Source organism: Malaclemys terrapin, chromosome 9 (genome assembly GCF_027887155.1).
Source record: "Malaclemys terrapin pileata isolate rMalTer1 chromosome 9, rMalTer1.hap1, whole genome shotgun sequence".
NCBI lineage: Eukaryota > Metazoa > Chordata > Testudines > Emydidae > Malaclemys > Malaclemys terrapin.
Window position 1 is genome coordinate 54,253,433 of NC_071513.1, and position 25,477 is coordinate 54,278,909.

Here is a 25,477-nt window from a genome sequence, read left to right on the forward strand (position 1 = left end):
ACATTGGGTGAGGGGTTATTTGGGAGCTGGATGGTGATGTCTGGCTCCTTTCTCTGCAGCCCCTTCCCTCTGGCCCACTCCCTCCCTGTGTGGCACCAACCCCAGAGCCAGATCTGCTCCCAAGCAACAGCAGAGAAGGCCTTGCCCCCACCACACCAGCACGGGGCATGGCTGCACTCAGGAGGGACTCCGCACCATGCGGGGGCCTGGCACACCCCTCTTGCTGCCGCCTCTGGCGACTCTCCCTGCTTGTCCTGCTACTTGGCAGCCAGGCAGCTCTGTGCCAAGCCAGCCTTGGAACTGCCAGAGGCAGAGCTTCACCCACTGAGCTGGGCTAAGGTTGCTCAGATCTGGGGGGCTGAGCCCCCCAATCCTTGGCCACCTCATTACTGAGAAATTTTTTCCTAGGAAACATGCTTGAGTTGGCTTAAAATTCCATTTATTGACATTTCACAGAAGCACGGAAGAGGCAAAGACCTAGGCAATTTCATGAAACTTCATCCTTTAAGTGCTAACGCCATCTCCACATAGAAAAATACCTGAAGTTCATTTTACACACTGGAGAGGGGGGGGGGAAATAAATCAAACATTTTCTTTTCATTTATGAAAGGGAGCAACAAGCTCTTCCCCAGACAGGTACACATAACAGCCCCATGACCCTGCAGCCAGTGTCACACCAGCGTGAGTGCCTTCGCAGGATACGTACATGTCCAGAATTTTAACTAAGCACCCACCCTGCCTAAGAGACCCACAGCAAGGCGCAGGCTTGTCTTTGCAACACCTTTCCTTACCACGTAATCCTTCATCTGGTTTCCACCTGAAGCCAGCTGGAGAGTTGATGTACCCCAAGTCCTGGAAAGGAGCAAGGTGATGCAGTGATGTCTTGAACAGAACAAAACAAAAAAAAGAGTCCAGCTCATGCTGATGCCGAGGTCCAGCTATCCTAATTAATTTGCAACACCGCAGGAGTGTCTAACCAGCATGACCCCAAAGCATTCACTGGAAACCACCGTCAGTTTGTCACCATCCATCTTCACAATGCTGTAACAAAACACAACTTCACTCCAACCATGCAATCACCAACAATTCAGTGACTTCCCCTCCCCAGGCCAACAGCTTGCTGGAGAAAAACCCAGAGCATGATCAGTTTGAGTTAGCAAACTATTCCTCACCCTTTGAAATGTGTGGTGATTGTACCCATACCAGGGGCAAGTGTCTGGCTCCTTGTGCACCACCACTAGGAAATTCAAAAGATTGTATGGGAAAGAATTCTTTGAGGCATCAAGGAAGTGGCCACTAAGGGCTTGTCTATAGAGGGATTAATCCGCAGAATTAACGCACAATACACCTCTACCCCGATATAATGCTGTCCTTGGGAGCCAAAAAAAAAAAAAAAAATCTTACCGCGTTATAGGTGAAACCACGTTATATCGAACTTGCTTTGATCTGCTGGAGTGCACAGCCCCGCGCACCCCCCCCCCCCCCCCCCGGGGCACTGCTTTACCGCGTTATATCCAAATTAGTGTTATATCGGGGTAGAGGTGTATTAACTCAATAATTAACCCAAGCTGCACCAATAGTGTACACAGGCTGGCTGTGCCTTCTTTCAGTTTACATTTCTGTGTCCACGCAGCAGGAGCTTGCTGTGCACTAAGTGCATGGCATTCTCGGAGGGTATCCCATGGTCCTTTGCTTCAATGCTACACAGTGTGCATGCTGGGGTGGTTCTCGCTGCATGCGGTGGGATACAATGAAGAAGCCAGTGGAATTCCAGGACTTGGAGTAAATTCAAAAACATCCCATGCTTCAGCTCTCTCCAGCCCATCATTCCTCTCTTTCTGGAGAGGCAAGTGCCGTTTGCAAATTGCTGTCAGCCAGCATGGACCCAGCAATGCTCCATACCACTATGCTGGCAACTGCACATAGATAGAGGCTGTTTGGGATGTAGTTCAGCTCTCGAAGCTGAGCAACTTGGCTTTATCTTTGGAGTTCGCCCACCGCATTACCAAGCAGATATGGCGACTCCAGCAGCAGCTCCTTCAGCAGCAAGTTGGGCAGTGGTGGAGGAACAATGAAGACAAGGACGACACAGAGCAACTGCTACTACCGGAGCTGTTCCTGAAGCAGGGTCACACTGTGCAACACCTTTTAAGGGCTTGGGAAACGCCCCAGTGGGGATTGGTGGGAAAGGATTGTTCCATAGACCTGGGACAACCAGCAGTGATGAGAGAATTTCAGGATGGCAAGCCCCAGAGCTGCAGTGGCAGCATACCAAACATGCGGTGCCCAAACCCAGAAAGACGCTGGTCGCCAATGCCACATGCTAGCTGGTCACCTCCTAATGCTACTGGTTCATAACTAGCCAATTCGTAATATTCAGGAGAAAGTTGATGGCTTTGCACGTGTGGGGTTCCCAAATAGCATTGGGGCAACTGATGGGATCCACATGCCAACTGCTTGTCCCCCACACCATGGCTCAGAGTGTATAAGAGGGATATTTCTCCATGGTGTTCCAAGGGCTGGCTGACCACCATGGCAGGTTCACAAACATAGGGTGGTCTAGAAAGACCCACAATGCTAGGCTCTTTCAACACTCAGCTCTAATTATCTGAATAAATAAAGGAGAATTTGCCCCCAGCATCGTTCTGGACATTAATGATGTGGCAATTACTCCAGTTATCGAGCGAGACTGCTGCTGCTGCCCTGGTTCATGATCCCATCGCCTCAGTAGTTGCAGAATGACAGCAGAGTGTGCATTTGGCCATCTGCAAGGAAGGTGGTACTGTTTGTGGAATAGGTTAGAAGCTGGAGAAAAAAAAACCCATGCTGCAGGTTATATTTTGCACAATATTTGAGATAGTAAGTGAGAAAGCCTTTCCGATGGGTGGGAGGCTGTGGTGCAGAGACTTGCTCAGGGGTTTGAGCAGCCAGCAAAATGTCCAATGGAAACAGCGAGTGCAGTATTGTCAGGGATGTCTATGGCTCTTGGAGTTTCAGGCCTGAAAATGCGCAGCTATACATCCAGCTGTTATCCCAACTAGGAATGGATTGTGAGCTGTGCAGTCTCTTTGATAGGTGGTAGATGTGGCAATCCTTATTTTATCTTGTCTGTGCCTTTACCCTTTTGTAAAAACCTCTGACTTAGTCAAAATGAATGGACTGCCTGTATAAAGTGCATCGCTGACTCTTTCTGAATGGATTTTTAAACCAGCAGAAATGAAGCTTTAAACAAACAATGAAGCAAAGCTTTAAAGTGACAGTGCAGTGGACAGCAGACTACAAGGGGTGAGTACACGCCTCGTTGTTGCCTCTTGTTCTTGGGGCGTCTGGTATTGAGTGGCAGAGCTCGAAGTTATCAGGTGCACTGGATGGCTCAAAAGCGCTGCTTTCCCAGGTGCAATTGCTCTCGCTGCCCTGAGCTTGGGCCAGGGAATGGCCTCTGAGAGCATGACTGCAGGGGTACAGCGGGGAACATATGCTGGTGTTCCCAGTACCCTGTGTTGTCCAGGGGCTGCAGAAAAAAGTTACTCACCTCTCGTAACTGTTGTTCTTCAAGATGCGTTGCTCATATCCATTCCAATTAGGTGCGCGCGCACCATGTGCAGTCATTGGAAAGTTTTTCCCCTAGCAGCACCGTCGGGTCGGCCGTGGAGCTCTCTGGAGTGGTGCCTTCATGGAGCTCAATATATGACCCTGCTGAGCCGGCGCCTCCTCAGTTCCTTCTTGCCGGTTACTCTGGCAGAGGGGAAGGCCGGCGGGTTTGGAATGGATATGAGCAACACATTTCGAACAACAATTACGAGAGGTGAGTAACCGATTTTTCTTCTTCGAGTGATTGCTCATATCGATTCCAATTAGGTGACTGCCAAACCTTACCTAGGCAGTGGGGTCAGAGTTAAGGAATGCTGATTGGAGCACCGCTCTGCTGAACGCTGCATGGTCTCTGGCATACCGGACGATGGCGTAGTGAAAGGTGAAGGTATGCACCGAGGACCAAGTCACTGCCCTGCAGATTTCTTGGATCAGGACCTGGGCCAGGAATGCTGCTGACGAGGCCTGGGCCTTAGTGGAGTATGCCGTGAGAGCCGGGATCGGCACTCTGGCCAGTTCATAGCACGTGCGGATGCAGGACGTGATCCAGGAGGATATTCTTTGAGATGAGACCGGCAGGCCTTTCATCCGGTCCGCCACCGCTATGAACTGGTTTGATTTTCTGAACAACTTAGTGCACTTGATGTAGAAAGCTAGTGCTCTTCGAATACCGCGGGAGTGCAGCCGCTGCTCGCGGTTACTGGCATGAGGCTTAGGGTAAAGGACAGGCAGGAAAATGACCTGGTTGGTGTGGAAGTGCGACACCACCTTGGGGAGAAAGGCCGGGTGTGGCCTGAGTTGCACCTTATCCCTTGGAAAACTGTGTAAGGTGGTTCAGAGGTGAGGGCCTTTAGAGCTCAGACACCCTCCTCGCAGAAGTAATGGCAACGAGAAAAGCTACCTTCCATGATACAGGAGGGAGCAGGTCGCCAGTGGTTCGAATGGAGGCCCCATGAGCCTGGAGAGGACCAGGTTAAGGTCCCACACAGGGACAGACTGCCTGATCTGGGGATGTAGGCAGTCCAGACCTTTGAGGAAGCGACCAACCATAGGATTGGCGAAGACGTATCGACCAGACGCTCCGAGGTGGAAGGCCGAGATAACAGAGAGATGTACCCTTATGGAGGACGCCACCAGGCCTTGCTGTTTCAGGTGTAGGAGATACTCCAAGATGAGAGGTACCAGCGCCTTTAGAGGGGGTGTATGACACTGGTCACACCAGCACAAGAACCTCTTCCACTTCGCCGGACACGTGGCTCTAGTGGAGGGCTTTCTGCGGCCGAGGAGGACCTTCCTTACTTGTTCTGAGTACAGAAGTTCCATGGGGTTCAGCCGTGAAGCTTCCAAGTCGTGAGGTAGAGGGACTGTAGGTCAGGGTGACAGAGGCGACTGTAGCCCTGAGTGAGTAAGTCGGGGAGGAGAGGTAACGTGACCAGTGCGTCCACTGACTGCTCCAGTAGAGTAGTGCACTAGTGTTGTCGAGGCCACACTGGAGCTATTAGAATTACCTCTGTCCCCTCCCTGCAGACCTTGAGCAGGACCTTGTGCACGAGAGGGAACAGGGGAAAGGCACAGAGCAGGTGACGTCTCCAAGGTAGCAGGAATATGTCCGTGAGGGAGCCTGGGCTGTGACCCTGGAAGGAGCAGAAGGGTAGGCACTTCCTGTTGCGTCGAGTGGCAAACAGGTTGATCTGGGAAACCTGCACCTTTGGAAAATGAGGTGTATGACATCCGGTCGGAGAGACCACTCATGGGCGCGGAAGGACCTACTGAGGTGGTCCGCCAGCGTGTTCTGAACTCCTAGTTAAAAGGATGCTTCCAGGTGAATGGAGTGGGCTATGCAGAACTCCCACAGCTGAAGGGCCTCCTGGCATAGGGGAGAGGAACAGGCTTCCCCTTGCTTGTTGATGTAAAACATGGTGGTGATGTTCTCTGTTAGAACTGTTACGCACTGGCCTTGTAGTCAGGCCCGAAAGGCCTGGCAGGCTAGGCACACCGCTCTCAGTTCCCTGATCTTGCTATGTAGGGACAGCTCGTCCTGGGACCACAGGCCCTGTGTCTGAAGATCTCCCAGATGCGCATCCCATCCCAGAGCTGACGTGTCTGTGACCAGGGACAAGGAAGGTTGAGGGATGTGGAAGAGGACTCCTTTGCACACAGCTTGAGGATTGAGCCACCAGTGGAGGGATGTAAGGACCTCCCTGGCATCGTGACCACTGAATTCAAGCTGTTGCGTCCCAGGCAGTAGGCCGAAGCAAGCAATGCCTGCAAAAGTCTGAGCCGGATCACGCAAGTACAAGCAGCCATGTGGCTGAGGAGACTCAGGCACCCCCTTGCTGTTGTGGTTGGGAATTGCTGGAGGCTTTGAATTATGTCCATGATGGCTTGGAATCAGGTCTCCAGCAGAAAGGCTCGCGCATGAACCGAGTAACACTGCCCCAATGAATTCTATTCTCTGGGTCGGTTCCAAGGTCGACTTCCCCATGTTGAGGAGAAGATCCAGTTGCTCAAACGTGTACCTGACCAAACGGATTTGGGACTGCACCTGTCCCTTGGTGTGGCCCCTGAGCAGCCACGACCAGCATGCACTTGGTGAACACTTGGGGGGACTGTTGAGAGGCCTAATGGTAGGGCAGGTAGTGAATTAGTAATACTTGCGGTTGACCACGAAGTGTAGGATGTGCCGATGTGTGCGGGACAAACTGCTATATGGAAATACGCATCCTTCATCTCAAGGGCTGGAGAGCAGTGCCACAACCTGGAGCAGTACTCCAATCTGGAGCTGCGCAGGGTCACTAAGCGGCATTGGGACCAGAACCTGCTGCGTAATGGGGAGCAACACGAGGACTGACGTCGCGAGCAGGAGCGCTGGCGCAATCTAGAGCAGCACCGGGACTTTATCAACTGTGCCGAGGGCTGGAGCATCGCTGGTTTGCCATACGATGCCGAAACGGTGCCATATGATGTGGTACTGGAGGCTTGGTGCAAGGAGTGAGTGACCTGGGCACTGTCATGGCAGTGAGGTCCCTCACGGTCTCAAAGGTGTCCGGGGTGGATAGTAGCTCCACCTCCTTGATGACCTGGGCCAGGGAGTCCAACGCCACCGGATTCAACGGTCCCCTTGCGGGAGGAAAGTCGACGGTGCCATCTCCACATACTTCGGCATTGGGTGCTCCTCGTGAGGATGCACCCCATTGGCCGGCCCCATTGGCGGACCTCTGGAACAGAGAACTGCTCCTCTCTTGCTTCTGGTGCCGCTTCTGCACTGGGGAATGGGAGCAGTGCTGGGTCAATCCCACTGGTTTCGGAGCCGGGGAGTGGTGGTGCTGCGGGTCTCTGCCAGAGCCCATCCAGGGTGCTGCTTCCACCACTGCCGCCGGGGCGCTATGCACCATATGAACTCAGTGCCAGGTCCCGCCGCGCCGGCAGAGGCTGAGGTCTAAGTGCCACCTCCATAAGGAGCTGCTTGAGGCGAAAGAGTCACTCCTTTTTGGTTCTGAGGCAAAACCCCTTGCAAATCCTGCACCAACTGGCTTGGTGAGCCTCCCCCAGACACTTTAGACAAGCGTTGTGGGGGTCACCCATTGGCATGGGCTTGCTACAGGACTTGAATCCCTGGTACTTAGGCATGTAAGCCCTCCCAAGAAAAAGTGGTCAGGACAGAGGATAAACCCCCCCATCCCAACTGCTAACTACTAATACTAACTAACAATTAAACTAACTAATACATATAGAGAACAAACAAAACAAGCAAAGGTAGGAAAACGTGGTAGAACTTGCTGAGCAAGACGCCACAGTTCCAACAACCATCACTGGCCGTAAGAAAGAACTGAGGAGGTGCCAGGTCGGCAGGGTCATATATTGAGCGCCATGAAGGCACCGCTCCAGGGGGCTCCACATCCGACCCGATGGGTGCTCCTAAGAGAAAAACTTTCCAACGACTGCACACACCTAATTGGAATCAATATGAGCAATCACTCGAAGAAGAACATGGCTGGGTCCTGGCTGAGGGCACTGGATTGTCTGTATGCCCACTTGCAGCATGCGCTGCAGCAGAGCATTCTGAGCTTGTACAACCTCCTTGAGTCACCTCCGCATGTGTCTTTCTTCCTCCACAGTGCCTTTTGCCATGGCAACGCTGTCCCTAGCCACTGTGACACTGTTTCTAGCCACTTCAACTCACTTGTTCAATAGCTCCCTGTCTTCTTCCATCTCTGACCTCAAATACAACTACCAGCTCTTCACCAGTTTCTTTTTATTTGGTGGGAGGGGGTCTACAATGAAAGCTGGGTATTTCATCCCAAATTCTCTGTTTCTTCCCCATCAGCCATGAATAAAAAAACCTAGCCAAGCAGATGTTAGTAGTATTCCAGACAGGCTAGGATATCCTTTTTAATGTGTCTCTCATTCCCACCCCACCACCCCTGAGATTCTTGGCTCTTAGTGTGCCCACACAGCCAGTAGGCGATGTGTGCTCAGGAGGGCTAGATTGGCTTGAGTTGCAGCTGTGCCTCGGAGGCTGGGGGTGGGATTGGGAATTATATTCCCGCTCTGGCTTTGCAATTTGGCTGTGCCTTGGAGTTGTTTCTATGGTGTCAGAGGAGTTAGTGGGGAGCATATGGAATGAGTGGGATAGTAATCCGTGTCCTGACTCTCAGTGAAGTTACATTGAGGCAGGTGACTAGGCGACAGAGAATGGCCTTATTAACAATGGCAAAGGGCAGACCAGTGAAATACACGGTGAAGAACTTCACCAAGCCGGTCCCCCAGAAGTGTGGCAGGAGTGGAGGGCATGCCAGAGCAATGACTGTGCACCTATCCCCACTCCTGCAGATGGTGGGTGGGAGGAGGGGGGGGGGGGGGGGGAAAGCAAGCAATTTCTCTGATTCTACTTTATCTCCCCTGCAGACATGCTGAAAAGTGCAGAGAAAAACAGATCAGGTTCTGCACTGACTGTCCGAAACATGAACTGCTCCAACCCTCTCTCTATGCAAGTCTGTGGAAAGACATTAAAAGCTGTATGCTATCCATAAGGTTGATCTCTTTCTGTGTATGAATGCATGTTTATAGCTCATCAGGGAGCTGTAGGCTTAGTGCTTTACAGGCATGCAATGCCCATGTCATCTGAGACTACTAACCAAACCACTTTTCCCAGAGCCACTGTCCCAAATGGCTCAAAGTTGCACAACTGAGTGTTTTCATTATTCAAATATGCTGCGGGAGGGGAGCGAGGAAATGAGAGACGGAGTTGCAGGGGTTGGCAACCTTTCAGAAGTGGTGTGCCGAGTCTTCATTTATTCACTCTAATTTAAGGTTTTGCATGCCAGTAATACATTTTAACATTTTTAGAAGGTCTTTTTCTGTAAGTCTATATATACTATTGTTGTATGTAAAGTAAATAAGATTTTTAAAATGTTTAAGAAGCTTCATTTAAAATTAAAGTAAAATGAAGAGCCCCCCGGACTGGTGGCCAGGACCCGGGCAGTGTCAGTGCCACTGAAAATCAGCTCACGTGCTGCCTTCAGCATGTGTGCCATAGGTTGCTTACCCCTGGAGTAGAGATTGCAGCTGTGCCATGCTGCCAGCCACTATTTTGAGCAGATGGACAGGGGGTTTGGAGGCGAAGGGGGAGCTCGCATTTGCCAGACAGGACAGATGCAGAAAAGAGAAAAGAAAATAAGGTAGATGGATACATGTCCTCCATGGCATATGCTTGTAAAGAGTTGATGGTCGAGGTTTTCGCCTGAGACAGAAGCCAATTGCTCAGCTGGAGTAGATGCCATCTTGAAAATGTGGGCTAATAAAGGGAGGCAGGTGCTAGAGACTCGGAAAGGCTCCCAGCTCTCACCCGCCAAAAAAGGCTGTAGCCATGGGGCACTTGGCTCAGAAGCTAGCACAGTGGTGTCATATAACAAATTAAAATTTTATTAAGATGATGTTAAAAAAAAAAAATTGTGAACAGAGTGTGAGCATAGAAGTTTCTGGTTATCAGGGAATAACATACAGATTATCGAGGGTGCAAAGTCTGTCTTAAGATCAGGTGGCATGAGGAATCCATAATCTGCAATATCCACGATTGGGGGTAAAAGGTTGATGGGTCAAAGTACAGACATTGAGATATGAGGGTATGAAGTTCATAGAGTGGTTGTGTTCGGGTGTGGAGTATAATGAGTGGATATGATGATGATGAGGATGGATTGACTCTCATTTGGTGAGATTTAATGTTTAGGGAGTTTATGGTTCCAGTTCATATGATCCAATTGAGAAGGTCACTTGGTCCCTTTCTCGTAGTGGGAGAACGATGTCACTCTGGCTCACGCCTCCTGGTACTGTTGGTGGCCGGTGATGTGCTCGATGTAGATGTCCCTGGACCATCGGATGGCGTCTGAGACCATGAGGCGCCACATGAGACGTGCGTAGCGTTGACCGATCCCACAGGTCCGCAGCACACGCTCGTTGCAGGGGACCCAGGCGCCCAGGGCTCCAACAATCAGGGCATCCATCTGCACCTCATAGCCCTTCGCTCTCAGGGTGTCAGCCAGGGGGGCGTACTTTTCCAGCTTACGAGCTCGGGCTTCACAAAATGCCGGAGTCCTGTTCTCAAAGGAGACCGTGACGTCGACGAGGATGATCTTTTTCTGGGCCTCGTCGGTGACGACCACGTCAGGTCGTAGCTGGCTGTCGGTACCGGGGATGGTGCAGTTCACGGAGATCTCCCCCAGGCGTGGCGCGATGGCTTTCACCAGGCGGTTCTGGATGGCTTTGTGGCGCAGCTGCCAAGCTCTGGAGTGGGGTTTGCAGCTGCACAGGACGTTTTCGTTGGGGTAGCCACACTTCCTGCAACGTTGTCTCGGTTCCCGTGGCGGACGGCTCCGTTGAGACCGGTTTACGCTTCAGGGTTTCCACGTACAACGAGCGGATGGTGGCCTTCAGAGTCCTCTCCAGCAAGCCCCTGGCCATCGGGGTGATGATGGTGTTGTCGTCCGACCTGATCTGCGGCACCCGGACTCCCAGCTCCTGGCACTCCTCGCACCACTCCCAGCGACAGCTGATGTTCTTCCCCAGGCGACGCGTGGCGTTGCGAGTGCGGGACCACTGTGAAGCGATGTCGCGCCCGTCCCATCCGAATTCCCCATCCAGGGAGCCACTCAGGAAGGTGGCGATGTCTTGGTTCGAGGGGGCTCTGCCAATCCGCTTCTCTGTCGCATCACGCAGGGCGTTCGCTGCAATGTTCCTCACCGTGGCGTCGGGACATGTCAGCAGGCGTGAGTAATCACCGCGACGTCGCACAGGTCACCCATGCGGGGGACGTTGGCACCGCCGTGCCTGTGGGCAATGTAGACCAGCTAGTTGCTGGCTCTCTGGGGAAGGAACAACCACTTCTTCACCAGCTTCTGGATGATCTTGTCTGCCTTGTTGAGGGGCACCTTCGCCATGGCAGATCCTCTTAGGGCGAACGAGATGCGTGGGATCAGGAAGGTGTTCAGGGCGTTTATCTTCTGCCACGGTGCCAGCAGGGAGGCATCAATCGTGGCGGCATCCTGCAAGATCTCCTGGATGGTGTCCTTGGGTGTCTGCCGGACACGGAACCCTGTTGGCATGCCCAGGTGCTGGTATGCCTGCCCCTCTGCCAGGGGGATGACGGGCTCACCCTGAATCTGGAACCCCGTTGTCTGGACCGAGTCCCTTTTGCTGCCATCAATATGCAGAGTTGCGCACTTCTTCGCATTGAAGCGGAGCCCCATCCAGTCAGTAGCTCAGCTGGTGGCATCTAGCATACCTTGGAGGCTCTCTGGGTTGTCCGCAGTCAGGACCAGATCGTCCGCGTAGGCCAGAATGCTGAGTTTCTTGCCGTGCAGGTCGAAGCCGGTCGGGCCACTGGAGATGGCTCGGATGAACGGTTCCATGGCCAGGTTGAAGATGATGGGGCTAAGGGGGCATCCTTGTTTCACGCCGCGGCGGATGGGGATGGCGTCTGTCTCTCCGTCCGTAGCGTGGATGGTGGTGGTGCAGTCCTTGTAGAGGTCCCGGAGGATCTGGATGAAGGTTTCTGGCATCCCGAACTCTCCCAGGGTGGCAAAGATGTGATGGTGGGGTATGGACCCAAAGGCGTTGGTCAGGTCAAGCCATGCTACTGCACACTGCCTCTTGGACCTCCTGGTCTCCTGGATGGCCGTCTGAAGGAGGAAGTTGTGCTCGTAGCATCCCTCGCAGGACATGAAACCCTTCTGCACTGCGCTGACGGCGCCCCCGCACACTGACCAGTCTGTGATCCTTGCCGCGAGGCAGCTGGCATACAGCTTGTAGATGGGCCTCCAGTTACCGGGGTCGTCTCGATCGCCTTTTTTGTGGATGAGCATAGTCATGGACTTTTTCCAGGAGTGGGGAACGCGATGGAACTGCTTGCATTTGTTGAAGATGGCAGCGAGCACCAAGCAGCCAGGGTCTCGCTTCTTCAGCAGGGGGGTAGCGGATGCCATCTTTTCCAGGGGCGGTGTTTTTGGTCCTCGACAGCCTTGCCTGCACCTCCTGCGGGGAAAAAAATCTCACTCCAAGTCCACCATGAGGTCGATCCGGGGTAGCGGGGAAAGGCACTCTGGGCATCGCAAGTTGGTCTGGGCCTCGTGATCGAGCACATCCTTGAAGTAGGAGTAGAGCCTCTCGGGCTGGATGGCACAGTAGGAGGATGTCCCGTCGAGGATCTCCCTCATGGCTTTCGTCCGGTTCATCCTGTATAATTTCTGAATACGGGATTCAGCCGCTGGATCGTAGCGGCGGCTGACGTCCCCTCTCCTGCCTTCTCTGGCAGTGTTATAAAGATAAATCCTATCTGAAGGGCATGTAATCTGCCCCTCAGTCTCAGCCTGGTTTCTGGTTCACCCACATAGCCAGAATCAAGGTCCTGATTCCTGAAGAGATCCTGACTTTCTGGGGAGAGCCCCACACTGCCCTCCTCATGTTCCTCCTCTGATGACTCTTGCCACTTGTCTGCAGTCTACAGGGGGAGTATCAGGGTCCACAAGCTCCTCAGGCTTGGTAACGATGTAATTGATCAAAAGCCCATCCAGCTCCTCAAGAAATAGATAGGATACAATTCCACTGCTGGACCTTTTCCTGGCACTCCTGGCTTTAATCTAAGTCCTCCTGAGCTGTTTGCTCTTTATCCCACACTGGTCAGCATCCTGGTTGTGGCCCCTTATGGGCCACTACTTAGCAATGTCCAAAAAGAGATCCTTCATCTGGTGGCTGGCCACAAGAACTTCCTGCACTGACCCGCAGGGGGCGATGAGATCTGGGGCACAGCAAGACTCCAAGTGGGTGCTCAAGGCATGTTGTAAAGGCTGCTGGAGCGTGAAGGAATGCCAATATATTTGAATCCAGGAGCAAATGGGCAAACTCTGTTCCCATGACAATTTTTAAACAGGGGAAGGAACATCCAGTCAACTTGATCCCAGAGTAGTGGAAGGCACACAGATAAACAGACAGATCAATAATGGACACATGCACAGCAACGTGGGATACCAGCTGAATAACTGCCCAAGTACTGCATGGCAGCACTGTGTCCACACAGTCAACTGCACTAACACAATTTGCATCGAACATAATACACTTTGAAAAAGGATTCCAGAGTTTGCGGTATAACTGCGCTCTAATGAATTGCATCGTGATTGCACAGGCATTTTCACACTAGTCTGACTCGAGCTACTGTGGATTAAACCCCCATGTAGACAAGCCCTCAGGTACATGCTGAGCAGCAGGAGATGAGGGCAAGTAAGGGCATCAGAACAACTAGACTGTTCTAACTGATTTGGTTTCAGACTATACCTGAAGCATACATCTTGTCTACGCAGACACATGCAGGCTGGTTTGTCAGAGACAGATACTATATACAGACCAGAGGCGTAAGTGAAACACTTCAACCTCATTTCAAAATTATGATTTCAGTTTCTGATGGAAGAGATCGATATAGAGCTCTTCAGCCAGAAAGGCCATGGGGATGGAAGGAAGAATTGGAGTGCACAAGGGAGTAGATAGAAGCTCAGAGGAGGTTTTGGCTCCAAACTGAAAACCAAAGCCAGATCTGAAGCTGTTGGGAGGAGGCCCACGGAAACAATTTCACACTCATTGTTTCCATCTGGATACCATGTGCACACAAATGTATGTAAAGTAGTATGACAATTTCTCTATCATGTAGCAGGAGAGAAACTGTCCCAGTACTCACCCTTCCTTTCCTTCTGTTAAAGAAGAGCATCCTATCCTGCTGCTTGCTTGGAGCCTGCTGCAGGAGGCACAAGGCTATCCAGCTGCTGACGATGTCCTGTGTGAATTAGCCATTCATAGAATTTGTTCTCCACCAGCACCTGGAACTGCTTCCTCTGATCCCTGAAACCCACCAGGACATCAGCAACGTAGCAAGTGAAATAGTCTTGTAAGCATTCACACCACACTTCCAAACATCTCTCTTTGGCTACTCAAATTAGTAGCCTTTTCCATCCTCACTGAAAATAAGCAACAGATCTACACTTACCATGCCTAACAAAGCCATTGGATTTGCTTCCCATATTGCCCACATAGGAAAGATTGAATTCACCTAATCAAAACTATTAGTTAGAATACCCCTGAAAGAGAGACTGCTGGTGTTGAAATAAGCCACGCAGACTTCCCCACACTGCTGTTACTGTACCTCTGCCCTGTAGGATTTCTGCCCTAGGATTCTCAGAGCACAGGGAGACAATTATACATACCTAAGGCTACGAGTCTGTCACGGAGGTCAGGGATTCGGTGATTTTGTGTGACCTCTGTGACTTCAGCCCCGGGCGGCGGAGCTCTGGTTTCCATGATTTATTGTTCATTGCCCACGTCCTGTGACTTTTACTAAAAAACCTACATCATATAAAACTTAAGTCTATACATATCTGCCATTTGTAACCCAGGCAAAATTTAAATAGTCATCTCCAGAGGAGAGAGTGACACATTAACCCCATGCTACTTACCCAACCCCTCACGTCAATGGTATTAAATCACTCACGTCTGAAGTGCTGCCTTTACTCAACAAGACATATACACACATGGGCATTGTAGAAGTCAGGATTCAAGATAGTCAAATGTAATGCAGTGCGATAGAAATTCTGAATCAGAAGACTGTCAGATACCAAGGCCATTTTCCAATCTATTCAAGTCTTGAAATCGGCACTGAGTGCAAAGAGCACCTTGATCAAATGTAGTATTCATGACAAGGGACTCTTCGGGCTCTAAACAAAAGGTGGTGGTCTGGAAGGACTTGACAAATCACAGACCAATGATACTACTCTGTCTCATTGGAACCCTGGCTTCATCTAACTAAACTGAGGACTGAGACCATCCAAAATTAAACAATTCAGAGAAGCTTTGGACTCTCTCCATGACTTGACTTACTGACCCCCAAATATAGAAGCCACAGGCTGAGCCCAGAACAGGGAAACAAAAAACAGCTGAAACACAAGCTATTGTTGCTTCCTTCTATTCTAGCCTTTAAAATTGAAGACCAGAGTTCTACCCCTATTGTGGGTTTGTAAAGGAGGTTATAAGAACATAAGAATGGACATACCAGGTCAGACCAAAGGTCGATCTAGCCCAGTATCCTGTCTTCTGACAGTGGCCAAAAGCCAGGTGGCCCCAGAGGGTATGAACAGAACAGGTAATCATCAAGTGATCCATCCTGTCGTCCATTCCCCGTTTCTGGCAAACAGAGGCTAGGGACACCATCCCTGCCTAACCTCCATGAATTTATCTAGTTCTTTTTTGAACTCTGTTATAGTCTTGACCTTCACAGCATCCTTTGGCAAGGAGTTCCACAGACTGACTGTGCGTTGTGTGAAGAAATACTTCAGTTTTTTTTAAACCTGCGGCCTATTAATTTCATTTGGTGGCCCCTAGTTCTTGTATTATGAGAAGGAGTAAATAACACTTCCTTATTTACTTTCTCCACACCAGTCATGATTTTATAGACCTCTATCATATCCCCGCCTTAGTCGTCTCTTTTCCAAGCCGAAAAATCCCAGTCTTTTTAATCTCTCCTCATACGGCAGCCGTTCCATACCCCTAATAATTTTTGTTGCACTTTTCTGAACCTTTTCCAATTCCAATATATCTTTTTTGAGATGGGGCAACCACATCTGCATGCACTATTCAAGATGTGGGCGTACCATGGGTTTATATAGAGGGAATATGATATTTTCTGTCTTATTATCTATCCCTTTCTTAATGACTCCCAACATTCGGTTTGCTTTTTTGACTGCCGATGCATATTGAGTGGATGTTTTCTGAGAACTATCCACAATGACTCCAAGATCTCTTTCTTGAGTGGTACCAGCTAATTTAGACCCCCATCATTTTATATGTATAGTTGGGATTATGTTTTCCAATGTGCATTACTTTGCATTTATCAACACTGGGAGACAGTTTGTTTGCATCAAAACGATACCAAGAGTAAAATCCTGAAGACAGGACCAGCTAAATTCAGAACGTCAATATCTGGAGTCCTGCACTCCTATCCAGTCAGTTTGGCATCAGAAGAACATGTTTTAATTTATTCAAAACTTAACAGGCTAGGTGCTGAAAAAGCAGTAAGTTGATAAAAGTGTAGATTAGTATAGTATGCAAGATCAGCTACAAAAGCAAAGTAAGGCCTAGTTAGTAGGCTGGAGACTTGACTGCATTAATATGTTTTACTTACAGAACTACAAGCTTCTCATTTTGTGTTTGAGGAGTTAATACACACAGGGTGAACCCCATAGTATGCGTGTTCTTTCATTTCATAAAATCTTTGCACAATTTTTCCTGTATTTTATGAGCTTATCACTCACACACACACACACACACACACACACACACACACACACACACCAGATTTCCTTCAAACAGAATAAGGTGGCAGGAGTTTTCAATACAAAAGCAGGATACCAAACGCTGCCAGCTCCTCACGCCCCCAGTGCACTCATGCATAAAACACAGACTAGATCAGTGGTCACCAACCGGTCTATCACGATTGACTGCTCGATCCTGGAGACTCTCCCAGTCGATGGCTAAAAACCTGGCGGTGCAATGGGATGGCTGCTAAGGCAGGCTCCCTGCCTGCCCCGGCCGCATGCCGCTCCTACCTGCAAGCACCACCCCCACAACTCCCATTGGCCGGTAATGGGGCACTGCGGCCAATGGGAGCTGCAAAGGCGGTGCCTTCAGAGAGGGGCAGCGCGTGGCACCACATCCCCTCCCCAGGGGCCACAGGGGCATGTTGGCCCCTTCCGGGAGCAGCATGGGACCAGGGCAGACAGGGAGCCTGCCTTAGCCCTGCTGCGCCCCAGACCGGGAGCTGCCCGAGGTAAGCACTGCCCAGCGGAAGCCCACACCCTACCCCCCTCCCAGAGCCAGCACCCCATACCCCTTCCTGCACCCAAAACCCCCAGCCCTGAGCCCCCTTCCTGAGCCAGCACCCCACACTCCCTCCTGCACCCCACACTCTGCCCCAGCCTGGAGCCCCTTCCTGCACCCAAACTTCCTCCCAGAGCTTGCACCCCTCACTTCCTCCCAATCCCCAAACCCCTACCCCAACCTGATGAAAGTGAGTGAGGGTGGGGGAGTGCAAGCGACGCGGGTGGAGGTTGAGTGAGCGGGGCAGGGCTTCGGGGAAGGGGCAGGGTAGATCCTGGGTTGCTCTTAATTTCAAAAAGTGATCTTGGGTATAAAAAGGTTGGAGACCACTGGACTAGATAAACAGACCTCATGCAAGGGCCTGTATGGACAAGTTGAGTTTCAGAGCATTAAATATATGGAAGAAGCCAAATTACTCACTTGGTTAGTCCTGCCTCCTTCACAGTTTTTTGCCAAACCTGTATCTTCTGCTCTCGTTGACTCAGTGCCTTCTGGTATGCATGTGGCAGCCCCCCAGGTGTTTCTGTCGTGTCTCCTTCCATCTCAAAAGGAATAACAAAGGTATAAAACTCACTGGGGGGTAAGAGTTGGAAGACCCTGGCATCACTGTTCTCTTTGCACACCAGCATTGGACTGTCCCAGTAGTTAGGCACTGTAGCCAGGCCCATCCGGGCCATGTGGTCCTCAAGCATTGGGTAATGGGTGTGATAAGGGGCAAAAGTTACTGCGTGGTTACCCAAGAGAATGAGAGGGTGTGTAGGTGTGAGAATGTTGAAGGTGCAGCCTGTTGTAGAAGAGATAGACAGACGGTGGCAGATGCCAATGACTTTGACATTATCACAGCTGTGGAGGTGAATGGCTGTCTGCACAGGGCCCAGGACAAAAGTGCTATTCCTGCACTTCTCAATGGTCACAGATCTGAAAGAGAGAAAGATCGCAAGTAAGCCAGAATGCCCAAGAACAGGACAAAACCACACACTGTTAAAATGGGGTTGCCATGTCTAATGGGAACCGGGAAATACCTATGCAACCCACCAAAGACATTTCACTGCATCCCAGGAGAACATAAACTCACCGTAAAGGGGAGAGCAGATATATGAAGGACTCATTGCAGCGATGAATCTTCACATGAGCACCCACCAGGGTATCCGAGCTCTTGGCCAGCGTCTGTTTGTAGACTTGGCTCATCACCACCATGCGGTGAACCTCAGGAACCATATGGGCATTGCAGGCAATCTTTGCTCTCTTGGTTGTTCCTTCAACTGCAAGGCAAAAGTTACATACATTAGCAGAAAAAAAGTCTGAACGTATTTCCTAAGCAGGCGGACCATGACATCACATTTCACCAGGCAGCCACAGAGTAAATATCCCATCAAAAAAAGTCACCCTGATGCTTGGGATTTAGATCCCAACTCTCTTTGGGAAATTCCTCCTAAACATAAGGGCTCTTTCTGCCAAACTGAGAATTACAGCAGTCTGCAGATTTTCACCACTGTGCTGATGGAATAGGAGCATGTCTGGTCCAATGTATTCTTACCAAGTGGTGTGCTCCCTGTAGGCATACAGCCCTCAGGGCACTTGTTACCATAGGATGTTGTTCCATTCGGTCTGATGGAATGGATTAAGACTAGTTTTCTCTCCCTCTGAAAAGCTATAATCGTATGTTAAATGAGATCAGGAGTCTTCATTCTGATGCCCACAGACAGAAGATCAAATATAGCTTGGGTACGTCAACATGTGCTGCAGTCACACCTCCCAGCTGCAGTGTAATACTTCCACAGACTGCCCTCTGCAACTTTGGGCAAGTCACTTAATCTACACTGTGCCTCAATTCCCATTTGTCAAATGGGAGTAAGAATACTGACCCACCGCAGAGGAGTGTTTGAAGGTAAATCCATTAATGTTTGTGAGGCACTCAAATACAACAGTGACTGAGGCCATGAAAGTACCTGAACAGCTAGGGGACCACCCCATTCATCTGTTAGTTCCCACTTAGGAACAGAAGAGTAGTAACATTAGTCGGGACTGAATTATATTGACAGAGCCATATGGAGCAGCTTATACAGCAATTCCACCTAACCCTGGGTTTAACTTGTGCAATCAGTCATTTGCTTTCTTGGGCATGAACGTTCACTATGCAGCAGAATGCACCTTGCAAACAAATATGTATCTTTAAGAATAAGAAAGCCTGCTAGCAACAGCCAATATACACCACACAATATCTGGATATCAACTTGAAGCAGGGAGGGGGACACATGCAAGCTAGAGAACAGAGAGGGAGTAATGAGTGTTAAATAGGAGCGTTTGGAAACAGGAGGTGAAGGCATTTTATATGACCAGCTCTTTAGCTATGAACTCCCCCTTCTCTCCTGTAAACAAGAAGACAGGCAGGAGAGCACCAATGCCCACAAACCAGACTCCTGATCAACAGGAACAGAAGAGAGTGGAAAGTTGATCCTAAAACTAAAGAGCAAAGCCAAGGCTTTCAAATACCTTGCTGTGCCCACGCAAGTTTCTTCCCAGACTTGAGGCAGGCAGATGTCCCAAACGGGCTCCCAGTCAGGCAGGCCCTTAGCCAGACCTCTAGCTTGGGGAAAGAGAAGGCTTTGGTAATCTTCGAGTAGCCGTTCTTCACATGCAAGGGCTGCCAGAGAGCAAGCTCATGAAGAGGATGGACAGTCCTGGTTTTATTCACAGTCCCCTCAATGAGAAAGCTGAGAGCTCGAACAGCTTCAGGGGAGACCAGGCTACCGTGAGTGGAATGGGAAGAGGCCGTGAGCTGGTCCGGGTCCAGTAGCAGTTCCAGCAGATCCAACAGGTGGTTCTGCACAAACGCTTGGTGGGTGTAATCATTCCAGTTCTTAGAAATCAAAACAAAAACAAACAGAGGAGCTCTTACTGGGCTGAGACACTTTCTCAATGCAATATCCATTGCATCCTGCTCAGATCCCACCCACAGCAGCTCTAAATGGAGAAATCAGTAGAAGTAGAATACAGACTCCTTCCCACGAACCATTGATTCTGCAGGCCTTCTCTTACCCCCACAACAGACTCCCCCAGCAAATAAAGGACACTGGATCCATTAGCCATCTTCAGAGTGGAAGAGGTTCAATAGTTCTACTTGCCGTGGCCATGACCAACCAGTCATTATATTAGCTAGAGTGAAAGAAGGAAATGGATTCCCACTCCACTCTTCATGAAAAGGTTCAGCACACAGGTGCTTGGAAACGAGGGTGGGAATGAACTGTAATGAACACCTGACAGTCTAAGCCTCCATGAAGGCAATTATGGTTCCTATTGAACCTGGATGCTTAGAATAGATGCAATCAAGTACTAACTCAGGAGGAGTTGTGGGAAAAACCTCAGATAATCCATTATGAGGAAAAATCCCATTAAACATTCATCTCAAAGGATCATTATAGTTCAAGTGCTGAAGATCTCCATAGCAAGGGAAGACCAAAATATGAGACAGCCGATGATGAAAACTCCAACAGACATCAGCTTATGCTGGACAGGCCTCACTGGACCACACCAAGGAGTTACAATCACCTGGAGTGCCCATTCCAGATACCTAGAAAATTAGCATCAAGCAGGGGCATTTCCTCAATAGTTCACAAAAGGATAAGCACAATGAATATAATCCCCCAACCTGTGGGGGAATTAAGCTTCTGAAATAGATATGGCAGATCCATTATCTATTCATGAAGCTTCACAAGATGGGCCAGTCTAGTTTTGAACTTGAACTGCAGTTAACAAAAATCATCCACTATAGAATGATGCTGAATGCCCTGAACAGTATGTGTAAAGAGGACCATTCAGCACAAAGCCCTGGATAAGCACTTTCCCCCTCTTGTCTATTATAAGTCTTTGTGTTTAAAGTCCGCTAACCCCTATTTTTAGTTTCAGATGCTCTTGAGTTGCAGTTCAACAGTTCTTGTTCCATGTGACACTACAATATGTATGGTATTGATGTCACACCCCTGACAAAAATCCTGCTGACACTAGCAACTGGCCTTTTTTCAAGGTGTGGGTCAGCTAAGTGTCTCTATTGTGCTGCCCTCAGTTTGTAATTCACTTTCGAATATGGTAGTGCAGCAGGATTGGCTTACCTGGCTAACTTCAGATACTTCTGAATGTGAGATACAAGACATAACCGCCTACATTTGATTATATTTGACTAATCTATTTCTCACAGCTTTGTGCAACTTATTCAGACATTGCTCTAAGAATGGCTACCCTAGAAGCCTGAACATGTAATTATAGAGGAGCAGCCTCTGAAATAAATGAACATTTTCTGCTTGTTACACTCCTCTATTTTAAAGGGCAAAGATTTGGGTGGGGAAATTTAAAAAACCTATCACAGATTGAGACTGGATGTGAAAGTTCAGTCTGCTGCAAGTTTTTATGGACAAGTTAGATTTTTGAAAATTAATGTTAGAGTAACCATCTCATTTATTATTTAGCTCCATTGATTAAGTGCACCCCTAGGTGCATACACAAGCCTTGGGCAGGAGTTCACTTCCCCCACAAAGCAGATCTGCTCCCCACCCCACTTTAAGGTGAAGGTTTTGCAGCCCCTCCCTCACAGTAACCTCTGTGGGGACAGGGTTACAAACAATACCTTATTTTGACAGGTGGATTTTCCAGTCAGGTTGTCAGACTGAGATTTGTCCCTGGGACTTGGCCACTCTTCTCCAATCAGAGATGTCCGCAAGGAAATCTTGTTTAGCTGCTGAATGTACAAGAACAGCAGGAACTGCAAAGTGTCTACTGACAGCTGGCCAAGAGGGGAACACAATGTTAACACATACCAGAACATGACTAATGCATGCAATAATTCAACCAAAGAGCCTATTATTTTAGAACACAGATAACAGGGTAGCTACAATATCACAACTGATTGTGGCTCCCCTACACAAATAGGTGTGTGGTGTTACTATCTGCTATTAAACAAGCCTCAAGAAAGCTCTAGCTCACACACACACACACATTAGGTTTATGGGCTTGACAGGTGCTTGCTTGGTTTCTACGGGGTTTCTGTTTCTTTAACTCTACACCCCTCCTTTACAAGCCTCACTGGTAGCCATGTTACACCATGCAAAAAGCTCCGCCTCTCTCACTGTCTACATCACAATATTTGACACTGCATATGTCACTGGTAACCCTGGGAAGACATTTGTTCTCAAACCTTTTTTCCACTTGCCCATAATTTCCTAAAAATACTTCTCCTTGGGCTCAATATGCACAGTGTGGGACACCATCAAACAAAAGCACTAGGCCCTCCAATGAAAAATGGCCATTATCAAGCGTCAAATTAAAACAAAAAACAAAAAAACACACAATTAAGTGTAGTCTTTAATGAGTGTGTTAGAATGGTTTTCAAATGGATATAGTTTTTCACCCTTTAGCTCAAATGGCTGACCTGTGTTCAAATCGTGCCCCCTAAATGCTGTACATTTCAAAGATCAGCGTGCAAAAAAGTGGTTATAAACAAACCTATTTTGCAATCTTGACTACTGCAAGCGCTACCAAAGCCCCACTAGATAATTTGCACATAGACTTTGTGAATGAACACAAGACCCAAAGGACCAGTGCAAATGACTAATGGACAGCTACTCCTGGCTTAGGGAGCTTGCTGTTTAAGCTCAATTGATTTCAGGACAATCACATGGATCTTTTATATGTGCACTCCTTAGCATGCCTTTTTGCACCACACACGAGTTTATCAGAGAACAGCATTACAATTTCAGAAGACCACTAGCTTTTCCAGTACAGACCAAAGGAAGTGAAGTCAGGTTCCTCCCACAAGAATAAGCCTTGATCCAGACCCTTCCACAAAGGCCACAATCAACAAATGCTGAAAGTGTTAAAATTTTATCAAAAAGGTGTGGAAAGAGTTCTTTAACAGTGACATGCAAAGGAAAAATATTGGACTTGAGCCAGAGGACAAAAGTTTTCTTCTGCTTTCTGCCATGCCCCATTACAAATTCAGGTCCTGTCTAGCCTTACAATAACTAGAGAATAAGCAAAATGACATTACAAGAGGCAAGAAAAAGAGGAGTGGATTTTTAAATCAGACTGTTTAAATCTCATTTCTTGTAAGACCAACTAACACGTTAAAGGATGACTTTTCTGAATAGTCCCACCCTTTGTGGGAGAACATACATTCTGAGACCTTTCTTTTTTTTCCCCCCTTCTCCCTACAAGTCAGTCAGCAAAACCAGGGGAAACAATAACTGACAATCCTGATAAAGTGAAACAAACAGAGAAAAAAAAATGTAGATGTTCAAATCTATTTTATACATCATAAAGCAGAAAAAAAGGAATAGACTAATTGAAATTGTTTGCAGGTCACCTTTACAGAAGTCTCCTTTGTGCACATCTTCCTATATTATTGTGTAGAAAAATAGTAGTGTGTTAGGAATAAACCACACTTGGGATTTCTCTGCTTTTAAGGGTTTAAGCAAGACCCTGTTACTTTTTATGTCAAATGTTTTACTCTAGAAAGGTGTCTGTCAGTTATATCAACCATATGCAATCTTGCTGAACAACATTTGTTCTGTAATGCTATCTTGTCTTTTAAAATGGAAAAGTAGCAATGTGGCTCTGAAGAGCAGATCTGGTTGCTGGTATTTACACCAGTCAAACAGAAAACAACTAACAACTTGAATGGTAGCGTGATCTGCATTCACAGGCACAGTTAGCAGAATGATTAGGGCTTCACTGCCATGAAGAGTGTGAGAAAAAGGCTGTTGGAGATGTGATTTTACAACCCTTCAGATCAAAAGGCTGGATGTGATCCCAAATGACTGTGCATGAGTAGCAAAAGGCCCTAACCATACAACCTTGATTGGCATAACCCATGCTCCAGTGCCTAAAACAGTTCACCAGACAAAGATTACAACATTATATTTCATGCCTTATTCCTCTGCTTCTCTAGTTCCTCTTCTGACGTGCAGCTGGACACCACCTCTGCCCATTCCAGACGTTCCTCTGGAGTCCGTTCCACTAGACTGTCAAATATCTCAAAGTAGAGCCAGGCCAAATCCTTGGCTAACTGCAGCTTCCCACAGGCAATGTGTCGCCACATAGGCCAGAAAAGGCGTGGATAACAGCCCTCGCTGGCCCGTGTCCGGACATACGTGGACATCTTCCGGAGATAGTGCATGCTGAACTTGGATGGAGGGGGGATCTGCAAAGCCCCCACTATGAAGGGTTCTGTTTTCACCCAGAGGTGCACCATGGACTGATCCATTTTAACCAGCTCTGGGAACTCCACAACTAGGAGTGGGGACCGCCTTCCCTGCAGATCTGACAAACAAAACAAAACACCAGACATTGATCCAAAAAACACTCAGCACATTTGCGCCAAGACCAGAGTGAGCAATTTGGGACAAGGGCTAGCATTTTGTACCGAGTTTGTACAGCACCTAGCACAGGGGGGCCGGGCCAGCCTTGCGAGTCACAAACCCGACCAGGCCACAAACGACCAACAATGGAACCGTGCTTGGAAAGACTCTGCTACGGGGGCAACCCGACATAACGTGTGTTTATAACCCACTCCCACAGACCCGGGAACTACGGCCTGTTGGGGACAGCCATGAGCGCTACAAAGGAAGGCCAGGCCAGGCCACCCCCCACCAGCCCCCGCACCCAGGGGCGGGTCTGAGGCGAGAATGATTCCCCTCCTCCCCCCTCACAGTTAAGCCGGCCCGAGCTCCGCTCCGCGTAGCGTTTGAATCCCCGCTCCCTCCCCATCAGCACGTAGCAACCACGCATGCGCACTGACCGCCGCTGCTGGCAGACCAGCGAGACGTTGCCTAGCTAGACCCCACCAACACTATCGAGCCAATGGCTAGACGTGCCCCGCCCAGGCCCTTTCCGGACCAGCGGCAGGACAGGCTCCGGCCCACGATACCCGTAAGGCCCACGTGCCTTCTGTTCTTCCTCGTGGGCTGGCCGCTGTTGCAGGCAAGGGAACGCCTCAGTGCCCCGGTACGACAAACGTCCGTCCGAGCTGCAGCCGGCCTGGCCTCTCGCGCTGCTCCGCCCCCTAATTTACATATTACCGTTTTCAGTCATTGGTATGATCCTACCAACGCCGGGGGGCTTGGGGGTGAAGAGGGCGGGAACACAGGGGCCCTGGGACATAGCAGCGCTTGCGCTTTCTGTCACAGTAACGAGATTCTGATTGGTGTGTTTGACTAGCGTGGAGGCGGGCCATATTGTCCGCTGCGTGATTGGCCGGGAGGCACGAGCAGCCTGTGATTGGGCTACCCTCCAGACCGGCAATCTCTGAGAGGTCCATTTTAGTTGGTTGCTGATAGTGATGTCACTGTCTTTCCTGGCATTCTGATTGGACACTGGGGTAGGTGATGCAGATAGCAGCGATTGGTAAGGCGGCTCACTGCTGATGTAGAGGGATGTGATTGGCCAGTCCGGCCGGGCAGTTGGTGAAGTGTGCGACTGTGATTGG

General features: G+C 49.4%; 1 protein-coding gene across 6 annotated transcripts; it reads right to left on the reverse strand.

The window, feature by feature from the left end:
• Positions 1–417: 417 nt before the first annotated feature.
• On the reverse strand, positions 418–25,423 carry TBCCD1 (TBCC domain containing 1). 6 transcript variants are annotated; one of them, XM_054039546.1, is made up of 8 exons: positions 24,937–25,423; positions 23,921–24,312; positions 21,623–21,778; positions 19,495–19,861; positions 18,077–18,263; positions 17,422–17,919; positions 13,814–13,974; positions 418–1,041 (listed from the first exon to the last, which is right to left on the reverse strand). In XM_054039546.1, exons 2-7 carry the CDS (start codon positions 24,254–24,256, stop codon positions 13,845–13,847), a joined length of 1,674 nt encoding a protein of 557 aa, XP_053895521.1. In that variant the 5' UTR covers positions 24,257–24,312; positions 24,937–25,423; the 3' UTR covers positions 418–1,041; positions 13,814–13,844. The 6 variants fall into 6 exon arrangements, with proteins under 6 accessions (XP_053895521.1, XP_053895522.1, XP_053895523.1 ...); XM_054039547.1 differs by having other exon boundaries at positions 24,920–25,423; XM_054039548.1 differs by lacking the exon at positions 24,937–25,423 and adding an exon at positions 24,791–24,892.
• Positions 25,424–25,477: the final 54 nt, after the last annotated feature.

What these genes read in the sequence shown, in the direction of transcription:
- TBCCD1 (XM_054039545.1), bottom strand. Translation starts at nt 24,340, where the DNA reads ATGTCTGGTGTTTTGTTTTGTTTGTCAGATCTGCAGGGAAGGCGGTCC. An exon ending in ACTTGCGTGGGCACAGCAAG is followed by an intron (nt 18,264 to 19,494) that starts GTATTTGAAAGC and finishes TTTGCCTTGCAG; the next exon opens with TTGAAGGAACAACCAAGAGA. An exon ending in TATCTGCTCTCCCCTTTACG is followed by an intron (nt 17,920 to 18,076) that starts GTGAGTTTATGT and finishes TCTCTCTTTCAG; the next exon opens with ATCTGTGACCATTGAGAAGT.